Source organism: Myiozetetes cayanensis, unplaced genomic scaffold (genome assembly GCF_022539395.1).
Source record: "Myiozetetes cayanensis isolate MyiCay16 unplaced genomic scaffold, myiCay2020 scf10, whole genome shotgun sequence".
NCBI classification, from domain to species: domain Eukaryota; kingdom Metazoa; phylum Chordata; class Aves; order Passeriformes; family Tyrannidae; genus Myiozetetes; species Myiozetetes cayanensis.
In genome coordinates, this window is record NW_026086605.1 from 10,991,124 (window position 1) to 11,012,510 (window position 21,387).

General features: G+C 38.0%; 1 protein-coding gene across 3 annotated transcripts in view; it reads left to right on the forward strand.

The window, feature by feature from the left end:
* The window catches only part of SORCS1 (sortilin related VPS10 domain containing receptor 1), a 278,640-nt gene that overhangs the window by 164,997 nt on the left and 92,256 nt on the right, over nucleotides 1-21,387 (forward strand). For all 3 annotated transcript variants that reach the window (XM_050337741.1, XM_050337730.1, XM_050337719.1), the window contains exons 4-5: nucleotides 2,873-3,031; nucleotides 16,548-16,621. In XM_050337741.1, coding sequence (XP_050193698.1) covers nucleotides 2,873-3,031; nucleotides 16,548-16,621 — 233 coding nt within the window. The remainder of the gene's footprint in view (nucleotides 1-2,872; nucleotides 3,032-16,547; nucleotides 16,622-21,387) is intronic.

A 21,387-nucleotide genomic window follows, 5' to 3' on the forward strand; every position in this document is an offset into this window, starting at 1 on the left:
CTCATTTTGATGTATTTTTCATGTAGGTATCAATTTATTCTGCTTTTCCAATAAATACTATCTTTTGGGCTTGTAACACTGATTATTTACACACAGATATATCATAATGAAATTTGCTTTTCTTATCTTGTAAGAAACGTGGTGTTGTGACTGTGATGTGAGTAGTGACTGATACTCAACTCTACCTTGTGTTGTCTTATGACATTTGTGCAAAGTGATTGGTAATACGGGGTACAACACTGGAGCAGATAATGCTGATAGTTGGTCTCATAGTCAGCACCCTGATGGTGGCTGGAGTCATCCATCAACTCCCTCCCCTGTCTATGACTCTCTGTGTGCCCTTCCACAAACCTGCAGCAGTTCAGGACAGCTCTGCCTGTCTAAGGTGCTATTGCTGTTGGCATGTGTGGCAAAACTGGTGTGTCCTGAAACTCTTCTTAGGTACAGAATGGCTGGTAATCACAGTGCAATAGCCAGGGTGTTTGGAGACCCGTAGATACCTGAAAACAAAGTACTAATAGCCCAGCGTGGCAGTGAGCAGATTAAAGCCAAAGTCAGCAGTGTTAGCAAGTCTGTTCAGGCACTTAACTTTTATTGATTGGATGAGGAATTAGGTGCTTCAGTGCCTCCAGAGTTTATCCCTGGATTCCCTTTCTAAGAAATGCAGATAAGAGCACTTTTGCACTTCAGAGGAGTGGCCTAACAGAAAATGTGTTGAGGCAATGATGTGCTTGGATGTGACAGTGATGAGGTCAGATGAGTTCCTTGTGCAGGCAGAAGGAAATATTTGGGGCTAGACTGGATCTTGATTAACAACTTGCCTTAGAGGCACAATCCAAAGTCAATGACAAGACTCTTATTAACTTCGGGGAGCTCGGATCAAGCCCATTGATTTGTGCTTATTTCTGCTCTAGTTGCTCTAGTCCAAATTAGTGCTGTGCTGTGATATTTCCAAATACTAACATAAACAAAATCCACTCAAGAGGGAAGTAATAAAAATAGGAAAATCAAAATACTTGAATCATAGTACTGAATCAATAAATGTTAAACATAGGAACATTGTTCCAGAAATTAGTCTGTTAAGAAAAAAAAGAACCAACTGATAAACAACATTGTAATTAATTTTTGGCTTCAGAAGCTAGGCTACTTAGTGGCAGTAGATTATATATATATTGATATTTTGATTATTAATCCTTTCTGTGTAGCTTATATCGTACAATCTTCAGTTTAGAAGTCACATCAAAAATATGCTTGATATATTTGGAAGTGTTAAATGAAAATAAAAATGTATAATAATGCATGTTTTCATCACAAATTTCTAAAATAAATCAGAGATATAATAGGAGACGGTAACTTTTTGCTACAGTGGGAACCCTATCCTATTTTATGTTAGAGATACAGTGGGGTAATGTAACTGCTTTGTGATAATTCAGATTAATCAGAAAGTTCAGGGATTTTGCAGAACCCCAGACTTCTAAGTCACAGACCAAATTGTGCTACCAAGGAGGTTTCTAGAGATAGAAAATAAAACACTTGGCAGCTGCACAATAGTGAAGAAGATATTCTGTGTAGATTATATGTGTATTTACACCTTCACATACAAATAGTTCTTTAGCATCTGGTGTATATCAGACAGCAGATGCTATGTCTCCTTATAATTCATAGGGTAGTGAGTTAAGTTATGTCTAACTCTGCCTGCCTAAATGAAAGAAGAGAAGGAAATGGAGTGTGTGATTTTTACAATGCTCAAACCGAGATAGGAATTTGCTCTGAGAAATGTCAGGTGTGGATCCTTTCATTTCAGGCTTGTCTAAAGACCAAATCAGTGTTTGCCATTTGCAGAGCAACTTAGAAAAAAATAAAATAAAAATCCTAATGATTCAAGGCTTTAATACATTTCCAGGCAAATGTTCTTTAGAACTTTTCATGGTTTTCAGTCATGATACCTCATTCCCATTCCTTAGGGATATTACTCTGTTGCATGCTGAAATACTGGAATGATCTCTTTTTACTGATTAGACCTATACATTCTCTCATGCAGAGACACATGAGAGCAGTAACTCATTATTCTCTCTGATTCATCAGCAGTGCAGACCAATTAATACCACAGTTAATGAGGAGAAGTAGCTACTACAACTACGAGTCGTATATCTTTTGTGACTGCTAAACTAACACTCCTGGGCAAAGCTAGAAAGCAAATTTACTATGCAGAGATTATTTTTTATATACTTTCAAATCTGTAATTCATAGAACTGGAGATGGAAAGAACCTTCCATCATGTTATCAGACGTGTTCTGCCAGAGCAAGATTGCTTGTTGCAGACAGCCAGGTTATAATGTTTCAGGCAATGAAACTGTCTTCTCTGAAATTTCTGGCAGAGTCTAACAAAACTCACCATTAGAGATCCTTCTCTAATGTGTCACTCTCCTCTCTCTGTTTTGTTTGGTTTTTTGTTTTTTGGTTTTTTTTTTTCTTATTTTCTTAACACCTTTTTGTCTGCCACTCCAATAGATCATTCTTGAAGAACCCAGCACCCCACTGTGCCTGTCTGGTAACTTAGTAAGTTTGTGCCCTAGTGTTAAAAATTTCAGGTTTAATTTTTCAAATAACCTAAGCATAACTTCATTTAGATCTGGTTTAACTAGTGATAAAGTCATTCTGCTTTTTTGGTCATATGTTATGTGTTTATATGCATAGCTGAAATATACTGTTTTAATTATTGAAATATTGACTATGGCAGTTTTGACATTACATTAAAACATTTTGAAATAGCCATATTTAATAAGGTTTTCTATAGTTCCTAGCTGCTTGCTTACTCTTCAATCACTGACTTCTCTTCACCACTATATTTTCATCTTTCCCTTCCATACAGATTATGCTGCTGACTGATCCAGAAGTTGAAAGCAGCTTATTAATCAGTTCTGACGAAGGAGCCACCTATCAAAAATATCGTCTGAACTTCTACATCCACAGTCTGCTCTTCCACCCTAAGCAGGAAGATTGGATCTTAGCCTACAGCCAAGATCAGAAGGTAAGAATTGTTGGCAGCATTTTGCTTTGTTTGTTTAGGAAGAACTTGGGATTTCTCCATCCCTTTGTGTAACTGCTGCAGAACATTCAGGTGGTCTTGGGGGTGATACCAGGACAGTCTTTGGAAATACCAGTTTGGTATTTCCAAGCAGAAAACATTGAGCAAGCCTTAATGTAAAGGTCAAAGTAAAGGACATGGGTATCTATTGTATTCTTGGGGCCTAGCCCTCAGTTACTGATCTGGCAGTCTGCATTTAGTCATCTGTCCTTTTGGCAATATTGTTTGACAGGCAATGGGCAAAGAAGACAGCTAGGATCCTTCACTGCAGGAATAACAACCTCTAATGAGGCTTTTGTCCTCTTATTTGACAATTCTCTTGCTCCAGCCTAGCATCAGCTCCAAGAACAGTAAAAGACAATCCTTGTTCGTATCTGGTTGGCGTATTTTCAAGTAGTCTTTGATTTTCTAAGAGAAAAAGTAGCAGTGAATCAATTTTCTTTGAAGTCCAGTTCCTTCAGTACAGGTAATCCATCAGCCAAATAAATATGTTGTGAGATTTGCTGTGATTTTTTGCTACCCAACCTAACACAATAACACAAGACTTTACTTTGGAGAACTCACTGTTAGAACTTTTTGAAAATCAGACACATCAATACTCACAAGGAGTTGTCTTCCAGTGAAGGACTTGATAGACCTCAATGTGTTTAGTTTAACAAAAAGATTGAAGGGAGACTATATGGTTGTGCATAAATATCTCTGTGGGGGAAGACAAAACACAGGAGCAAGCATTTTGGTCCAGCAGTAAAAACTTCTAACAAAATTTGGTGGTTAGGAGTCAATGGCACACAAACTCTGCTCTGAAGTAACTGGCCATTGGAGAAAACTGCTCTGAGAAATGGCAGATTTCACATCCTGTCATTTTGACATTTTTCAATAAAACTGGAAAGTCAAAAAAAATCTGTTGAGTTGAAGCAATAATTATATTAGCTGAATTGTTCATTATATGGTAATGTAAGCGTCAACATAAAAGTTTGAATTTTATGATGTTTTGCATCTGTATATTTTAATTCATTGTAAAAGCATTGAACAACTAATTTTCCTTTTGCATAGATTAGTCTTGTTGTTACTCTTACTGTAAGCCTGAGAAAATTAAACCATAACTAAGTAACTAGGTAAGGTCACAAAATGATCTTATTGAAATTTTTTGAATATTTCAGTCCTGCATTTTAAATTCAAAACCTTCCAGGACTGTAACATAATATCCTTTGCAACTGAGAAATGCATCTTCCCCACCAGTATTTTTCACTCATTCCTCTCACAGCATTTTGTAGAGTGTACTGTGGTTATAACTCTGTTCAGAGGAAGGTGCAGATTAAATTATTTCTGGGTGTTCAGTGTTAATTAGACAAGGTCAGAATGTTTCCTTTCCCTTGTGACTGTTGAGTTCTCTGGACTGATATGAAACAGAACAGAAGCTGGTCTCTGATGTCTTTTCAGGACCCTTTGAAATGAACATTACTGTGTGTTAGTAAACGGAAAATTTATTACATGAAGAGCAATGAAACTTTCAATGGGAACTTTGTCAAATAAAAGTATGATATACTAGAAAATTTATTTCAGCTGTTATGGTGTTCAGTCTGATCAGAAAATAATTCTGAATTAGAGACCATACGGCTAAGGCTTATTCAGTTTATGATAGATGGCTACCAACAAGTATTGACACTATTCTGTAGGAAACTCCCACTTGTACAGAATCCTAAAAACCAATATGGATATAAGAACAAAGGGTCCTTTCATGCATTAACCTGAATTTATGGGGTTAGAGTTGGGTGTATGGGGTGTTTGGGGTGAGAGGCTGTAGGCTGTGTGATAAAATTTCTTTTCTATGGTGTTGATTAGCAAATTGGATAACTGTTGGTAATTCAGTACTCTAGTTGCAAGCCAAAAATCAGGTAGCACAAGGTCTGTAGATCTGTACCAATTAACTTAAAAATAGAATTTTAAAAGTGCTCTGAATGGGTATGAGTCACAGGCCTGGTTTCTACTTTAAAGCCTAATGGATACATTTTCTGACTTAATAAGCTTTGGCCAAGAACTGTAGAGGGTAACCAGCAGGCAAAGAGTATTAATCAGCTTGGACTAAATTAAATGTAACTCAAACCAAGGGTCAGGTTCAGCCTATGGCTAAGTGTAAATGACTCCCATTGGTTTCATGTTTGTATATCCAAAGGCAGAATTTTCTGAGAGTAATTAAGAGGTCCTGCAGGTATTTAGATAATTGCAATGGGAGCTGTGGGGTACTTTGGAACAAATGACACTGCTGTTAGATGTTTCCTGATCTTGTGCTAAGGCCATATTTAAGGAAAGAGAACCCATTACTGCTTGGATTCCAGGCACTGTGTGCATACTGACTGAGTCACCCAAGGAAGCAAGGGAAACATATCTGCATGGTGAAGAATTTACATTTTGATGCCACTAACTTTGATGCCACTGATTCAAGGTTCAGTGAAGGTGTTGATAGGGACTTTAAAGGGCGAGTTGGATGTTGACCAATAATGGTTAGCACAGTCATTTTAATTTTGCTGTTGACAGGAGGGAGGTGAGAATCAACCAGAAAACATGTTTGCACCGTTCTTGCAACGTGATTGTTGTCATCCATTTGCATCATGCCATTGCAGCAAATGGGATCAGGAGAATGAGGTGGTGAATAAGAGCAGGAGCTGGAGAGACAGGAATCCCGTTGGATCTGGACTGCTTTTGTTCTCAGAGGTTATCCATCAAATTCAGGACTGATGAGGGCAAAACCAACAGTAGTCCATACCTCTCATTGCTCAGTAGTAATCAACAGGAAATGGGTCACATAGAATCATCCCTCAAGCTCTTCACAGCCCACTGAGCCTATCACTATGATAAGATCTTTTTTGTTTGTTTGAATAGGGATTTACTGAATGATAGGGAATCTGTTTTAACTGAAGTAATTTTATGTCCCACTTTCTTGGGTGTTGTTTATGAGTGAACGTGGTTAATTACTGGGGTTCTGCTGACGAGCAACAACTCCTTAAGGTTCAGTGACTGTTACTTTTATTCACATATCTCCCGTGTCTCTGCCTTGGGCAGCAGACTTGAATTACCACTTCTGACAGACCAGTCCCTTATTCAATCATGGCTTTTTCCTTCCAGTCTAGAGCAAAAAAGAGCAGCAAACCATCTGCTGCCTGCACTAATTGCTTCATGATTGCATTCATTGTTCTGGCCGAAAGTACAGTTGTTACTTGGCTGATTCTAACCACATAATTGCAGAACTACTGCATGCTTCTCCATTACAAATCAGAAGGAAACTTCAGACACAATAAAGCACTACTTGTAAGGCAAAAGCTTGTTGGAGGTCTTGTGCATGTGAGTTCTCATGGGTTTAATCAGCTTGCTTGTAGAACGAGGGGCTGTATTTTATGGCAGTACTGCTTATGTATTACTGTGTAATCTTCAGGAGTGTTTTCTGTGTAATCAGAGCATGGAATGTAAGAGCCTCTGGTTCATGTGGAGATATCTTCTGCTATTCAGATGGATCAGACACACAGAGGAATGGTTAGTAATCAGTCAGAAATAACAGAGCTATTTGAAGAGACGAAATACAGGTGAAATTGGGAAACACAAGTCAAGCAAAATGCAGGGTTGTAATTACCCAGCTTGGGAATAAATACTCAAAGGCTCTCAAGCATTGAAAGGCAGCAACAGACTGAAAAATCAGGTTTAAAATGGAGTTCTTGTTGTTGCTGCTCTGCTCTCATTGTAAATAACTCTTGAAAAGTGAGGCACCCCAAATTAAAGGAGCTCTGTCAACACAGCACTAGTAAATGAAGAGGTTTATATATTTTTTTTTTTTTTTTCATTTTGACCTTTTTGAAATACCTGATTCCATCTCCTGCCTTTATTGACTGCATGTGTCACACTGAAGATCACTGTTAAGGACTGATGTTTGGCTGTATTTCTAAAGTGCCGAAGTTTAGCAAATTAGGAGTCTGATACTTGCGAGACAACATATCTTCTGACATCAAATCATATAATCTTCTTCATTTTCCTGCATTAAAAGATGTCAACTCCTCATGCATATAAGTGGAAGAGAAAGGTATTCTTTTATCAGGGATGACAGAGAAGCCACTTAGAGAAGAGATATGGATGCATGTGGCCACAGGATGTCTGTGAGAGAACAGGCCAACACTTAACAATACCTTCAGCCCCATCTATCCATGTGTTTTGGTCTAATACTTGTGTCTGACAGTAGTGTATCTGCCATAGATGCAGCCAGTCTTCACTCTTAAAGGTGTGATGGACTATTCTGGATGTACTTTGTAATTCTAAAACCTTACATTTCGTTGCACCAGGATTTTTGAGAGTGAATCTGCTTGAAAAAGGATCAGACCAGGAACCTCCAGTGGTTCCTTTCAACATAAATTATTCTGTTTCTATTTACACCCTCTCAGTTTCACTGTTAACAATCACTGCTTACTTAGACCAGAGAAAGGAGAATAAAATCCAGATTTATTTTATCAGAAATTGCATCATAGTTTAAAAAAAAAAAAAGGAGTCGATAACATCAAGTGACGTAATTTTGGGGTTGGGGTTTTTTTCCACACTGCTGACAACATCTAGAGGACTATTCACTTGGGCTGATGTTAGCTGAGGGAGGCTAATCCCATCTAAAGTTAATGGAGAGGAAAAAAGCTTCTCTAGAGTGGTAAGCACTAGCCACTTTGAATCATCCTCTGGAAAAGTCTATCTCCTTTGACAGACTACAGATACAACCAGGGAACTACTTTGCATAAAGCTAACATTAGCCTATGTGAATAACTCTCCCTTCCCCTATGGCATTATTCCTGCCACAGTCTACACTATTTGTGTTAATATTTGGGACACCACTAATCATCCAACCCAGATTTTCAGCAGACTTGATTCTCTTTGACACATATTGTTGAAGATGAAAAAGTAATAAGTAATATGTATGTTAAAAGTCATTTGTTCCAGCCTTTGCAATGTTGCACTTTCCGCACGATCTTAGATATCTTTTCTGGGTTACCAGCACTTGTGCCAGGGATGGATATGGCCTTCCACACAAATGCTATTTGCTATTTTTAAGACATTCCATGTGGTTATGTTTCTAAGCAAGCGATGCACAGGAACACCCACATTTGTAGCTAGGGCTGTGCGCACCATTTGTGTGAGGAGCCTGAGCACAGATGCCTGTTAGGCATCCTGATAACGCATCTAGCACACAACCCTTTGCAAATATGCCTTGTTATCTCTGGGCAAACTGATGAGCTTTTGGTGGCAACCAGCATTCTGGAAATTAGCAAAGAAGGGACATCGAAAGAAGAATAACGATGTGGTGTACATACTATGTTGTAAAATATACTTTATCTTAGAGTACCCATCAATCTTTTACAGACCTCACTAAGGATGATGAACTGGGGTAACAAATTAAAATAAAGAATGGAATTAAAAGTGGGAGGAAAAAGAAAAAATCAACTAGCAGAGCCCAGTGGCAGCCTGGCAGTCCAGAGAGGAAGATAGATTTCTGGGCCAGGACTGTGATGAGTGAAACAGAAGGAAAGATTCTCAAGCACTGTGCTCTTTACCAATGACTCACTCATCTTTAGGCAAATCAATACGTCCTTGTTTATCCATCTGTATAAACATCAGCCCTCTGTACCCTTAGAGTACTTGTTCTTTTCCTGCTTTGGTGTCCATGGATACATACTTTTAATTAAGGGTAGATCTGTTGTTTCTCTGCAAGATCTTCTGTGCACTATCTAACTCCAGCTTTCCTACTTCCATGAAAAAATTGCTTTTTTTTCTTTCCATCAGAGTCAGATGGCTCACTGGATTAGGAATAAAGAAGTGTACTCCATATTGCTAGGTCTGACACTGATCTCTGTGGTGTTGAGCATCTCCCTTCATTTTTCTATAGATGACTCACCTTTCCCTTCTCTGCCTCTGTCATTTGTTTGACTGTACTCTCCACTGTGTCTCCAATTTCTTATTATGCAAAGTGCCTGTCAATACTAAATTCACTTGAAGCCATAGGTTTTTATATAATGCAAAGGATAAACAATAATTTATTTTAAAATTTAAAGCTGTGCATATGTGCATGAAAATTCTGAGACTTTGCCTCAGATTCTGCTATAACAAGCCTTTTCTGTTCTGTTCTCATTCTAATACAATACACTTTTTAAACAAAAATGCATTTATTTAATGCAGTTATGAATCTACTTAGTAAATTTACAACACAACAGGAAACTGCAGGAAACAACTGTTACTTGTTAGAGAGATAGTATTTTTTTAGTAGAGAAGGGAATTAACCTTGAAGACAACAGATGAAGTGATAAATTCCTCATCCCTTGGATTTGAGATTGGGTGTCTTTCCAAATGCTACAATCTAGTTCAGCCATCAGTTGCTGGCCTGAATAATTCTCTTTACTGCTTGAGCTAGTGGCAAAAATTCTACGGCATCTGTTAAGAAGAGAACAGACTCATGATATTAGAGGTTCATTCTGACTTTAAAATATATATACCAGTCAGATTCCTTTAAATATCTCCTGGCAAAATACATGCTTCCAGCCACTTTTTTTAGCATATGAGTTAAATGCACTGGAGACATCACCCTAAAAGAGTTGCTTGCCAACTGCCAAAAACCAGAACACTGGCTGATGTGGCTTGTATTTGAGAATGTGTTATTGAGGCTTAGGTAGGAAGAAAGCTAAGGGTCATCTCCAGGATGCTGATGAACAGGCACAAAAGAAATTGTTGTGTTATGATCATACTGAACAACATACAGTCTATGTGGCAGTAGTGTGTGGTTCATCAGCAAAAGCAGCTGCAGAGCTGCAGACATTGCTAGTGTTTGAACGAGCTGTGAAGCAGGTATCTGACAGCTCCATTACCCTGATGTGTTTCCATCAGCATTCAATAAACACCAATTATTGGGAAACCTTATTGATGGCTTCTGTGTGGCATGATTAATGCATTGCCTGCAACTTAAAATGTTCAAAGTCTATGCAGTGTCCTGTGACCTTTATTGCTTCAAGGGCATTTAAGCTTCTTAACACTGGAACTTGCAAACAGATCAGAGATCAGGGTACATATATGACTACCAGCACTGTAGTCCATTTCTGTATCTTTAATCATGAGTCTTATGCTTTATTCTAGGAAGGAAATACCATTCACAGTTTCAAATTCTTTGTTTATACTCTTCTGTCAAAGTCAGTGTTATTAGAGCAAAACCTGGTCCATAATGTGATACAGTGAATGACAACATACCTCCCAGGCTTTAGCTGCTCTGAAGAAGAAATGCCCCATGCAGCAATTTCATTCACTGTAATATACATTGTTTGATACCCAAGTAAGCTGCTCTGGATGAATGTTGGGAACATGTGAGCATCCAAGTTCCTTCATTCTTTTTCACTGTTGTCAGATGTCTATATCACCACTGTGGAAACTTTCCCACTGAGATAATTTTTCATCCAGCAGGCAGAGTCAAGGGCAAAAGGGTGCGAAAGATCATAGTGCTGTATATACCTATATAAACATGTTCAATCTGAAGTCCTTACCTGATACACTAACCCCACTTTTTCTGCAGACTGCATAGAAAGCAAAAGGAATGCAGGAGAGACTTAAATTGAAGAAGTACCTGACCAAATTGTATCAATTCACATGATGTCTTCCCTATTCTTCTTTGTTTTCCTGATTATTTTAGATTAGTTCAAAATGTGGTCTTTCACAGTTCAATAATATTTGAATAATGCCCCTATGAAAAATGAGAATAATGACTGAAATATTGTAGGAGACTAGACTTTATTCAAATGCAGCTGCAGTGGTAGTAAAGTACAGTTTATCAGCAATAAATTTATTCTATATAAATGAATGGGGATAAGAAGAAGGACTTGCTTGCATTTATTTCAAATAGCATTGTTGCATCTTCAGAAAGAATTGTCTTCATTCAGTTGGACTCTGTTATGTTTATAGTTGAAGCTAAACTGTGCTTTCGGAATGTTGTGTTCTTTGTTGAATTTGAGATAAATAAATAAAAACCCTGAATATGAGGAAAAAGTGATTTTTCAAAATCTTTATGTGGTTCACCAGTACAAAATCTGTGGTTTAGGTGAACTGGTGTTTTGAGGATTTTTGTGTGTGAATAAATTCTGTTTGAAGGGGTGAGGGTGAAACACCATGAATAGCATTAGTTTTTTAAATCATCTCATCAAAACACCAGGAAGTGTAAGAGTCAAGAAATCAGGATATGTGAAGAAAGTATCAGGAGCACTGACTGGTAGAAACCATCTCAGGGAATTGGAGGTGAATTTGAATCAAACCCAGTGCTCTCAAAGGTGTTCTGAGCTAGTTTTCCAGTTGCATCTGTTTTTTTAGGTCAATACTGTAGTGTAGGTTGATTTGCTTTGGTCTGATCTGTGTCCAGGAATAATGAGTGGAGATTGTGTGGAAAGTAGAGGTGAGAGAAAGACAGCTTTTCTTGTTTTGAATATAAGAATATGAAAGTTGCTAAATCCAGTCGACAAATAAACTTATACTCCATGCTCTATTCCATTACAATTTATTTAGGGGAAATCTCTTAAGAGTAAAAGGAAAATAGTCAGAACTACTAGCTCGCTCAAACTATTTCCCTCATGTCACTTTCAGCATTCTATTTAAATTACCTTTTCTTTAACCAGATTCTGAATTTCTATGTGTGCATAATGTTGGGTTTTTTTATGAGATTAAATCAGTGTATCCAATTTAATATCCTCATCAGCATAGGAAGCACATGGAACTACCACATGATTCAAGATCTGTATGTGGAGAAACATCAGAATCAAATATTTAATCCAGTTAGTTTAAATGCTGAATGGTGAAACATTGTGGACACTCAGGATCAGTCATACCTGCAGCAATCTGTAAAAGCATTAACATGAAGCTAAAGGCAGCTATGGAAGCTTTGGCTAGGAAAATTAATCTTTTGAGGACAGAAGGGGTGGTGGTAGGTCTTGACTAGCATAATGACCCTTCAGATGGCATTGCATCAGAATGGGTGGGTCATTCAGATTCCTAGTAGTTGGTATGTGTAACTGTGTTGGGTTTGGGGGTTTGTAGCAAGGACCTACAAGGGTGGCTTCTGTGAGAAGCTGCCAGAAGCTTCCCCTGTGTCCAGCAGAGCCAATCCCAAGGCAGCCAGGCTCCAAGATGGACCCTCTGCTGGCCAAGGCTGAGCCCATTGGCAGCGGTGGCAGCACCTCAGGGATAACAGAGTTAAGAAGTGGAAAATAAACCTGCCAAATAAACTGTCAAGGCCAGTGAAGAAGGAGAGGGAGGAAGTGGTCCAGGTGCTGGAAGCAGATTCCTCTGCAGCCCCTGGTGCAGCCCGTGGAGCTCCATGGGGCAGCAGATTCCCTTGCAGCCCCTGGAGGATCCCACACCAGATCAGGTGGATTCCTAAAGGAGGTTGTGACCTCATGGTTGTTTTTTTCCTCTTCCCTAGCATGCATTTTCCCTTCTAGAAGTGATGTTGCAGTCTAGATCAGTGAATCAAATAAAATACAAGCTTTTCATAATGGAACATTTTGGAAAACCTCATGTTCTCTCCCTATATTTTCTGGAATTTAGTTATTTTTTTCACAGTATGAAATGCAAAAGAAAAAATATGGTCAAGTCTAAATTTAGTGCTGGAGAGATCAGGAAATTAAAAGGAAAGGGAAGACCATGTGGCAACTGTATCCTGCTGTTACCTAGATATTCCAAGCATTTTAAGGTGAAGCTTGCACTATCACAATGAAATACATGAGCAGCTCTTATGCTTCTCACACAGACTGGGAAACAAAAAGACAAAGGGGGAGTATCAATATCATATCTAGTGTAAATAAGAAGTTCAGTTTACAGATGTCAACTTTCCCTACTCCAGAAAATAGTAGTGTTGTATTGTGAGAGGGCTCTTGCTATAGTTTTGCCATTCAAAGAGTTTATTTGAATCACTGCTCAATCTCAGGTTATTTTTGACCTCAGAACAGCCTTTTCTTTTCCTTTGCATTTCTGTTTCCTTATATAAAAGAGGTAGGTGGTAGGTTTCTACCTCACGGAATATTAGGATTTTTAAAAGCAAAACAAAGGAAAACCAGACTGTTAATGATTGTTACACAATCTGCGTATTACATAGAAAAATAAAAGTACAAGAGAAGAGAAAGCAAGAACAGAATTATTCCCTGATGAGCCAGGGTCAAGCCTAAGAGATCAATATGAGATTTGTACTTCATATCAGTTTTGTCTCTGTGAAAACTGAAATGTCAGATCACTACTTGGCCCTCAGATGAAAACATACATTGAAATTGTAATACGTTCCTTTTTTTATCTGGTGTTGAAAATTAAGTGTAGCAAAGAACATTATCTAATTCATTCTAATAATGAAAATTGTCATCAGACAGCAGCATGCCAAAGAAAACAGAATGTCATCTCTGAAGGGACTGCATGCACGAGTCTGTCACTAGAAGTCCCAAGAGAGGGAAGGCTTTTATAATGACAACAAAATACCATGCTGGGTTTAAGAAATATCCATATAAGCACTGTAATTGCTAAATGGGGAAAAATAATCCCAGCTGTATCATAATGGATACTTGAAAAAAATTTAGCCTCTGAATACTTCTTTTTTCTGGTCCAACTGAATAAACTCAGTTTAAAAATTAATTACACTAGAATGAAATATCTGGAAAAAAATCCTTACTGCAAAGGATAGTTTGTTTTTTTAGGGGAGAGGGGGTGGTACATAAGGTGGGGAATTTAGTCTTTTCTAAAGGTGCATTGGTGCTACTTGTGCTGCTCTGAGTCAGTAAAGGCCAAGGTTGGTGCTGAGATAATGGCAGAGGAGGAAAAACCATCTAAAACCTGGTTATTAAAGTGTATCATCAAAGACAGTGAGAGCTTTGGGTATGGGTTCCCAGAGAGCTGATATTTCCCTTTGAGAGCTGTTGCCTTTTCTCACACGCTGTCTCCACCTCACTGGGCACTGGTTTCCAATTTGAGACTCCAGCCCTGACAGTAGAATTGCTGTATCCATTTCCTGCCTTTGAAACAAACTTTAAAAGACTTGTATTTCTCCACTCTTTGCCCGAATCACGTCCCATTCAGGGCACAGACTAAGAGAAGGCAGTGCTCCCTGGGCGCTGTGCAACGTCACAGCTTCTGTTCTGCTGAGGGAGTTGTCAGATGCACCAGGTAAAGAGCCCCTCTGAAGAGCTGTGATGGAAGAGCCAGAGGGAAGCTGTGGCACTGGGACTGTTCAGCCACCTGGCACTGCAGTGGGACTGCAGGCACGACGAGCACAGAGAAAGCTTTTGTAGGCTGCAATTAATCTCAGTTAATTGTTACTATCGCCAACAAATTCAGGGAGGGAATAACCTGCTGAAAGTTGTGCACAGGGAAACTAGAGAGGAATAAGGGTGACAGATACAAAAGTGGGAAAACAAGATTTAATATGATGACTTCAGGCATCTGAACATCAGTGTCACAGTAAAGCTTAGATCCTATGTATATCTAGTCTGGAAACACAGAGGTATTTGCTGAGTTGTTTGGATTGCTCCCTGTTATTAATTAAAGAATGATATGAGCTTTATTAAAACTTAAATTACTGCATGTCAAAGACATTACTTGGCATGGAAGAAACTCCTTTGCCAGTAAAGGGAAAACACATCAGAGAGATGATAGATAATAACAATAGCTTATTGTTATTATGTTTTTATTTTTGCTACAATTATAAAAGCAGGTCTGGAAATGGATTTTGAATGTGAAGGGGAGGGGAATACCTCCTCTAATGGTAAAGTTCTTTAATAGGTGAACTCAAAAATTACTTTTAAAAATTAATGGTAAATGTTCCAAAAATTTTCTTTAATTTTCAAAAATGAAAGTTTTTCTTAGTTGTAGTTAAAGTTTCCTACAGTTTAAATAAAAATGTATCTAGAATCTTCTATTTAAGGAAAAATAGCAGACTCACCACTGAAGTTTTAAAGTGGGTGCATTTAAAACTGAAGTTTTAAAGTGGATGCATTTCTAGCTACAAAACTAAACTGTTTTCCCTCTGCTTGTTCTCATTATCTTCTATCCCCTCTACCTTCTTCCCTCTCTCTTTGACTGTTCAAGAGAAAGGAAGATGAAAGAGATGAATTTTTAGCTTTCATTTTTAAAGTAAATTTTGACATATACCAGTCTACTGTTTACCAAAAGGCTGTTATAACTAGTTACTAGATGTCCTTTCAAGTTTTTACTATAAAAAAGCTGAGGGATATTGAGATTTGTGTTTGAAATGAATAGCCAAATAAGTAGATCTCAAGGTTTTTTACATCCCAGTCTCATGATTCTTAAAATATATTAAAATGATCATTTCTGATGAACCTGAAGATTTAAAATATTTTTTCCTTCTCAGTTATTCTCACAGGTATCCATCTTTCTCTTCCCTGCCACAATGTGTTCCAAAAAAATTTTGTCAAAGTTTGCACATGAAGATGCAGATTGTTTGCATTTTATGCAAGATCCCTAAAGTGGTGTCATGAAAAGGGAGATCACAGTTCAAAAAAGGTGTCCAACATCTGCCTTGCCAGAAAGGGGACTGATCAAGTCTACCAAGCAAAGAAGAGAAGGAAAATAGGATGAATCTGCAAGAAAGTTTAGGGTTGACTGCTTCTCAGTCCTTTCATGTGATAAATTTGAAGCTAAATAAAGCAAAAGAAATAAAAAAACTAAAGTGATCCTTCTCTCTACTGGCCTTTCGAGAATTACCTGATGGCAGCATTTACGGGGAACATCTGTTTGCAAGTGCTCTATAACAGTAACATTTGTATATCATTCCACAAAGACATGTCAAACTATTTCTAATACCTGTAACATGCCTTTTTGCTGACCTTTCTCAGCCTGGTTTGGTATTTATCATGGAAATATTTTCTGAAATGATTGATGTATTTGGATATTGCTTGTGTAACCAGAGTAGGAGAAGGTGTCATGTTGTTTGCAGGAGAAGGACAAGAGCAGAGGGAGAATCATTGGTTTCTGTGCTATAAGCAACTTATGCCATTTAAACTCATCCAGTCCTGCAAGAGAAGTTTAGACATGTTGAAACATTTTTTGGTGGCAGATTGAAAAAGCTGTCTAAGGATGGCACTGATTAATAGAACGAGAATGTCCTCCTAATATAACATCGAGGAAGGCAACTGGATGATGAATTTTCATTCATGGGAGATTGTTGGGTGCACACATGAAGTGATTCCCCAGGTAATACCAGTTGTGTCCCGTATCGCACATCTCAGTATTGTCTATGCCAATAAAAGGCACCACAGACACCTTTCAGCTGCCTCAGGTGGTGTGTCCCTTTGAGACTGGAAGAAGTAGAAGTCCCAAGTCTATCTCAGAAGTGATACAGGGTTCTTCAGGTTAATGTCTCAGATATTTTTGTGTTTTACTGTGATTCATGACTGTTTGTTTTTGTCCCCAGTTATTCAGTTCAGTGGAGTTTGGCAGAAGATGGCTGCTTCTTCATGAGGGAGTTGCACCAAACAGGTTCTACTGGTAAGAGCAAAAACCTCTTCCTCGTTTCCTAGACACAGCTTCCCTATACACAGATGTTGAAATGAGGTCTCAAAGGCAATAGGGCTGAATGCAACCTGCACTGCTGATTTGTTGAGATTAATTTAGAACTGGTATGAAAGGGGCATTGTGTGTTTATACAACACTTGAAAATTGTGTGTTTGAGCTAAGGGTGATGCACAACTGAAAAATACTGAATAACAATCTGAAGAAAGCATTGATTTGGGATAGGAGAGTGAAGATTTCAGTCTGGTCCTGCTACATTAAGGGCCAAAGCCTGAAGTCTTGGAATCTTTGAGGATACCAGCATTTCTGTCCCTGGTAGCAGTAGATTCCTCTCGTGGCTGTTGTGTTTTTAACTACTGTTAGATCTATGTACTCCTTGAAAGTGAGCAAGTTAATGACCATTGGACTAGAGGCACACACACTTCTTCATTATGAGCTTAAATCCCTCTGCAGTAAAGCTTCTAAGCAGCAGTGCAGTGTTTCTAGTCAGATTTCCAGCTGTATGAATCAGCCATGTGTAAGTTCCTCCTGTTGAATCTTTGAATGTCAGTTGTTTTCCAGCAATGGCAAACAATTTGCAAGTTTGATGCCAGAGTTACCTTGCAGAAGAATCGTGGCTCTTTGTCACTAATGCGAGTTGAACTCCCTGCTGCATTAGCATGTGCCATATAATTTGTATCTAAATTCACTTAGGGGCATTACCTACATGAGGCGTATGGGGAATCTATAATGCATGAATTTACTTAAATTATATATTCCAAATCAAAGATAAGGTTTTACTTGTGTTTTGCCTTATTTCTCTTTTTGCTTACACTGGTGTAAATCCGTGAGACTTCCCATCAGCTCTTCATGGAAGCAGCAGTCTGCCTGTGAGCAGAAGTGGGATTTTGTCTTGTGAATATGCCTTTCAAAGAGAAGCTTTTGATAAAATCGTTGTCTTGAAATCAGGAGGAGCTGAACCCAATGATTAAAATGAGTTCCCCATTGTAGTTTCTAAACTATAAATGTATGCCAAACCCACAGGTTTTGAACATATCAAGATTCGGGAGTGGTTCAGTCAAATATTTTCTTTTAATTTATAAAAAAATGTAAGAGCTCTAGGGCAAATTTACTTCTAAAGTTGAATTTTTGTTTGGTCTGCAAAGGATATACCAGAGATTTTGTTTGCTGCTCCTGCCTTTTAATCCTTTCTCAGAATCTGTGTTAGCTGAAGCTTTTGCAAGCTAAATTCCATTTTTAGGTTAAACTCATTTTTATGGAAGTGTCTGCATAGACAGACGTGTGTATTTGTATCACTATTTCTGTCCTGTAGGACTCCTAACAGGGTCTCAAAATGTCAGATGCAAACACACAGCTCTACACATCTTGGTTTTTCTGGGCTTATAAAAGCAGAAAGTCATAGAAATCTGGGAGCCCAGTCTTTGAGACGTCCAACAAAATTGTATTCTCTGAAGAGGGTCAGAGAGATGGAAAGACTGTCCCTTAATCCCCATATCCTGTACAGTACTCCCAACCTTTTGAAGTTTTCTGTAATTGCTTACAGATCTGATTTATTGTAAATTGAGCTGATGGATGCCTGCAATAAAAATAATGATGAAAATTATCATTTTCCCTTTCTATGGAGTTCAAACTTTGAAGGCCTCTTAGAACCTAACAAATAAGACAACTCAGACTTGGAACTTCAAAGGCAAAGAGTAAGTTAAAAGATGAAAAGATGTTGCAACCAGCCATCTAACTTCCCTGCAGCCAAAAACAAAGCATGAAACTGCAAGCCTGTATTTTCACCTTGAGCGGAATGTCCTTTGTATAACACATCTCAGTGTAAGCTAGACTGCACTTCTGCTACCAAAAGTAATATAACTTGTGGAGACAGTGCTGCTTATTTATCATGACCATCATCACCCTGGGAAAAAAAATACTGTTAACTGCAATTCTATGGACACTGTCTGTCCTCAAACCCACCCATAGTAGAAAAGAGCTGTGCATGTGTGATTGAGAACCTGTACAGCACAGAGAGCAACACTGGGCTTTTCTATGCACTTCCATTCCTGTGCAGCCAAGTAACCTGAGGATAAAAGAGGCATTGAAGTGCTGAAGCAGAAGGGCAGCCCTTTGCACTCAATGTATGGCCACCTCTGACTCCCCATGCAAGAAAAGCAGAAGGGAACTGGAATATAAGAGAGTGCAGGAGCACAGTTGAAATGCAAATTTCTGCAGCAACATCTCTGTATCTAGTGCTGGTGTACAAGTTGGATAAAACCTTGCTCAGTGCCCTATGGTTTGTTGTTGGTTGGGTTTCTTTAATTATTTTGGCTAGGAAGTATGCAGTCTTTTGAATCTGAAAAATCAGAAGACTGACTTCACTTATTCTTAAGAGTAGAAATAAATAGTGAGGTAAAATGTCTCAAAGTCACAACTTTCCGAGAAAAGCAGAACGTGGGGTTACCCTCTCCTGTTCCTGGTGCTTTCTCTAATTTAAATGTATTTGAAGGAATCAATCAGGACACAGCAGTAATGGGCAGAGAATGAAGGATCTTTTCTGTTGACTAGGGAAGGCTGAGGAGTTGCTATAATACAGATTGCTTCCAGTACTCTCTAAACTAGGTCTTCTCTAAAATCAGAAGATACAAAGCAAGGCCCTCAGCATCAGGCCTTCTTGAGGCTGCATTTAGTTAAACTGCTTCTTTTGATAGGATGGGTCATCTGGAAGACTTTAAAGACTTTTACATGAATTTGAAGGATTGGTGAAACCAAAGATGCGTTTTTCTTCTTGCTCACTGATATTTTCATTGCTGTTTTACTCTCTCGTGTCGTCTTGTAAATAGTTTGTGGGTCACTCTAAGTCTTGTGAAGGAATACGACTGGGCTTACTAGTTTTAGTCTTGAGAAGGCTCTACATGCAAATGCTGTCAGAGAATCTGTAGTGTTTTTTACAGGTGCAGTTCCTATATACATTTCTGAGAGAATTTTCTTCTTTATTTGCTTACTTTTTGGCTGCTCCATGAAACACTGCCTTCTGCTGCTACCCCAGAGAAATTTAACTCCCTGAAGAAAAACACTAAAGCAATCTGATAATGTCTACTACTGAGAAATAACTGAAAAAATAACTCTGAGAAAACACTCTGTGTGGACACAGCTCCTTGTAACTAATACATATTTTGTATTCTTGCATCCTCTCATTAAGAGGAGTCATTAGCATGAAAATAGAATATTTGTTTATTCAGAGCTCCTCTGTTTCCCCTTTTCATTCTTCCACCTGCAGCTCTAAGTAGTGCCCTGACATCCACACTTCTGATGAAAGAAATCTAATGTCACTTTGTGGAGGTAGATACAAGGTGAGACATAAACAGATAAACTCAAACCTTTAAAATAAGAGGTTACTGGAGTTTTTTTGTCTTAAAAATACCACCAAAAAACAGAATAAAACAAATGTAGAAAGGGGGATCTGTAATTTTCTACCTCATTAAAGACACATTTGTGCTGAGCAGGCTTTAATGATGGACTACTGTAAAATTGACATCTCCAATAATTTCAATATCATCACGTATCTGTTTGCATAATCTAATCATGTGAAAGTGGTATACTGAGGTAAATGTAATCCACTTAGAGAGTCCATCACATGTTATGTGTCAGATGGAGACATGAAAGAATCCACACTGCATACAACCCCAAGGCATGGCAGTTCTGCACTATATCAACAATTTTAATGTTTTTTTATCATTTCTCTGGCAGCTTCTTGAGATTTTGCTGTTAAATGTACTGTGACGGAAAAATGCATGAAAGTTATCAAGGTACTTGGTAATTCTGGAACTGTGTTCTATGAAAATACCTTAATTACTAGGAAGGAGTATTCTAAGTGGTAAATACTTCATTAGGGTGATACAGGAACAACAAGTTAGTATAACATGGATTATTGCTGATAGCACAGTGTTTACTGATGTAGTTGACATTAGGGGAAGAGAATGCAGTAAATCCTAGTTAAAAAAGTTGGATAAATGCTTTATCAAATAGTTCTGAGTTTATTTTTGCAATACTTGGTCATTTTTGACGTGCATTCCTATGGTGGAATTTTGCTGGTGAAGGTGCTGATTTGTAGGGAATACAAATGTAACACAGTTGGCTAATCAGTCACGTTGGGAATTACATTACTTTTTTTCTTTCTTTTTTAAAGTGGTCCAGTCATCTAGTCAGAGTTCACTAATGATACTTGTGACTTGCAAATCCAAATATCCATGATCAGTAGTTGCAAAAAACCTGGTCGAAGTGCATATAGTTCAATATGGCCAAAATATATATGCATTCGTTGCTCATTAAAAGCCAAGTTTTTATTCTAGTCCTCAGATCAAGTCATACCTTCTACCAGAAATTATTTTCTGAAAGTCAGTAAGTCAAGGTATCACAATTAGAGCTGTTCCTAAAAGAAATAAGAACAAAAGGTTAAAAATCTCATTAAAATGTCTTGAAAACGTAATGTTTTTTTAATCAAAATGAGATGTTTTACTGTTTAATTCTAATCAAAACCTAATCTTGAAAAACTTGGAGGGGAGAGGGAAGAAATAAAACCAAATAATAAAAGTGTCTTAAAAAGTAACATAAAATGAACAATACAAAAGCCCAACTAGTAAATTGTATCATCAAGTTATAATCATTATCTGTGCAGTGGTATTGATTTTATTTTTACTTATTTGGGTATTGCACACAGCCCAGCAAGTGGGAGAAATACAAAAGAAATACAACTCCAT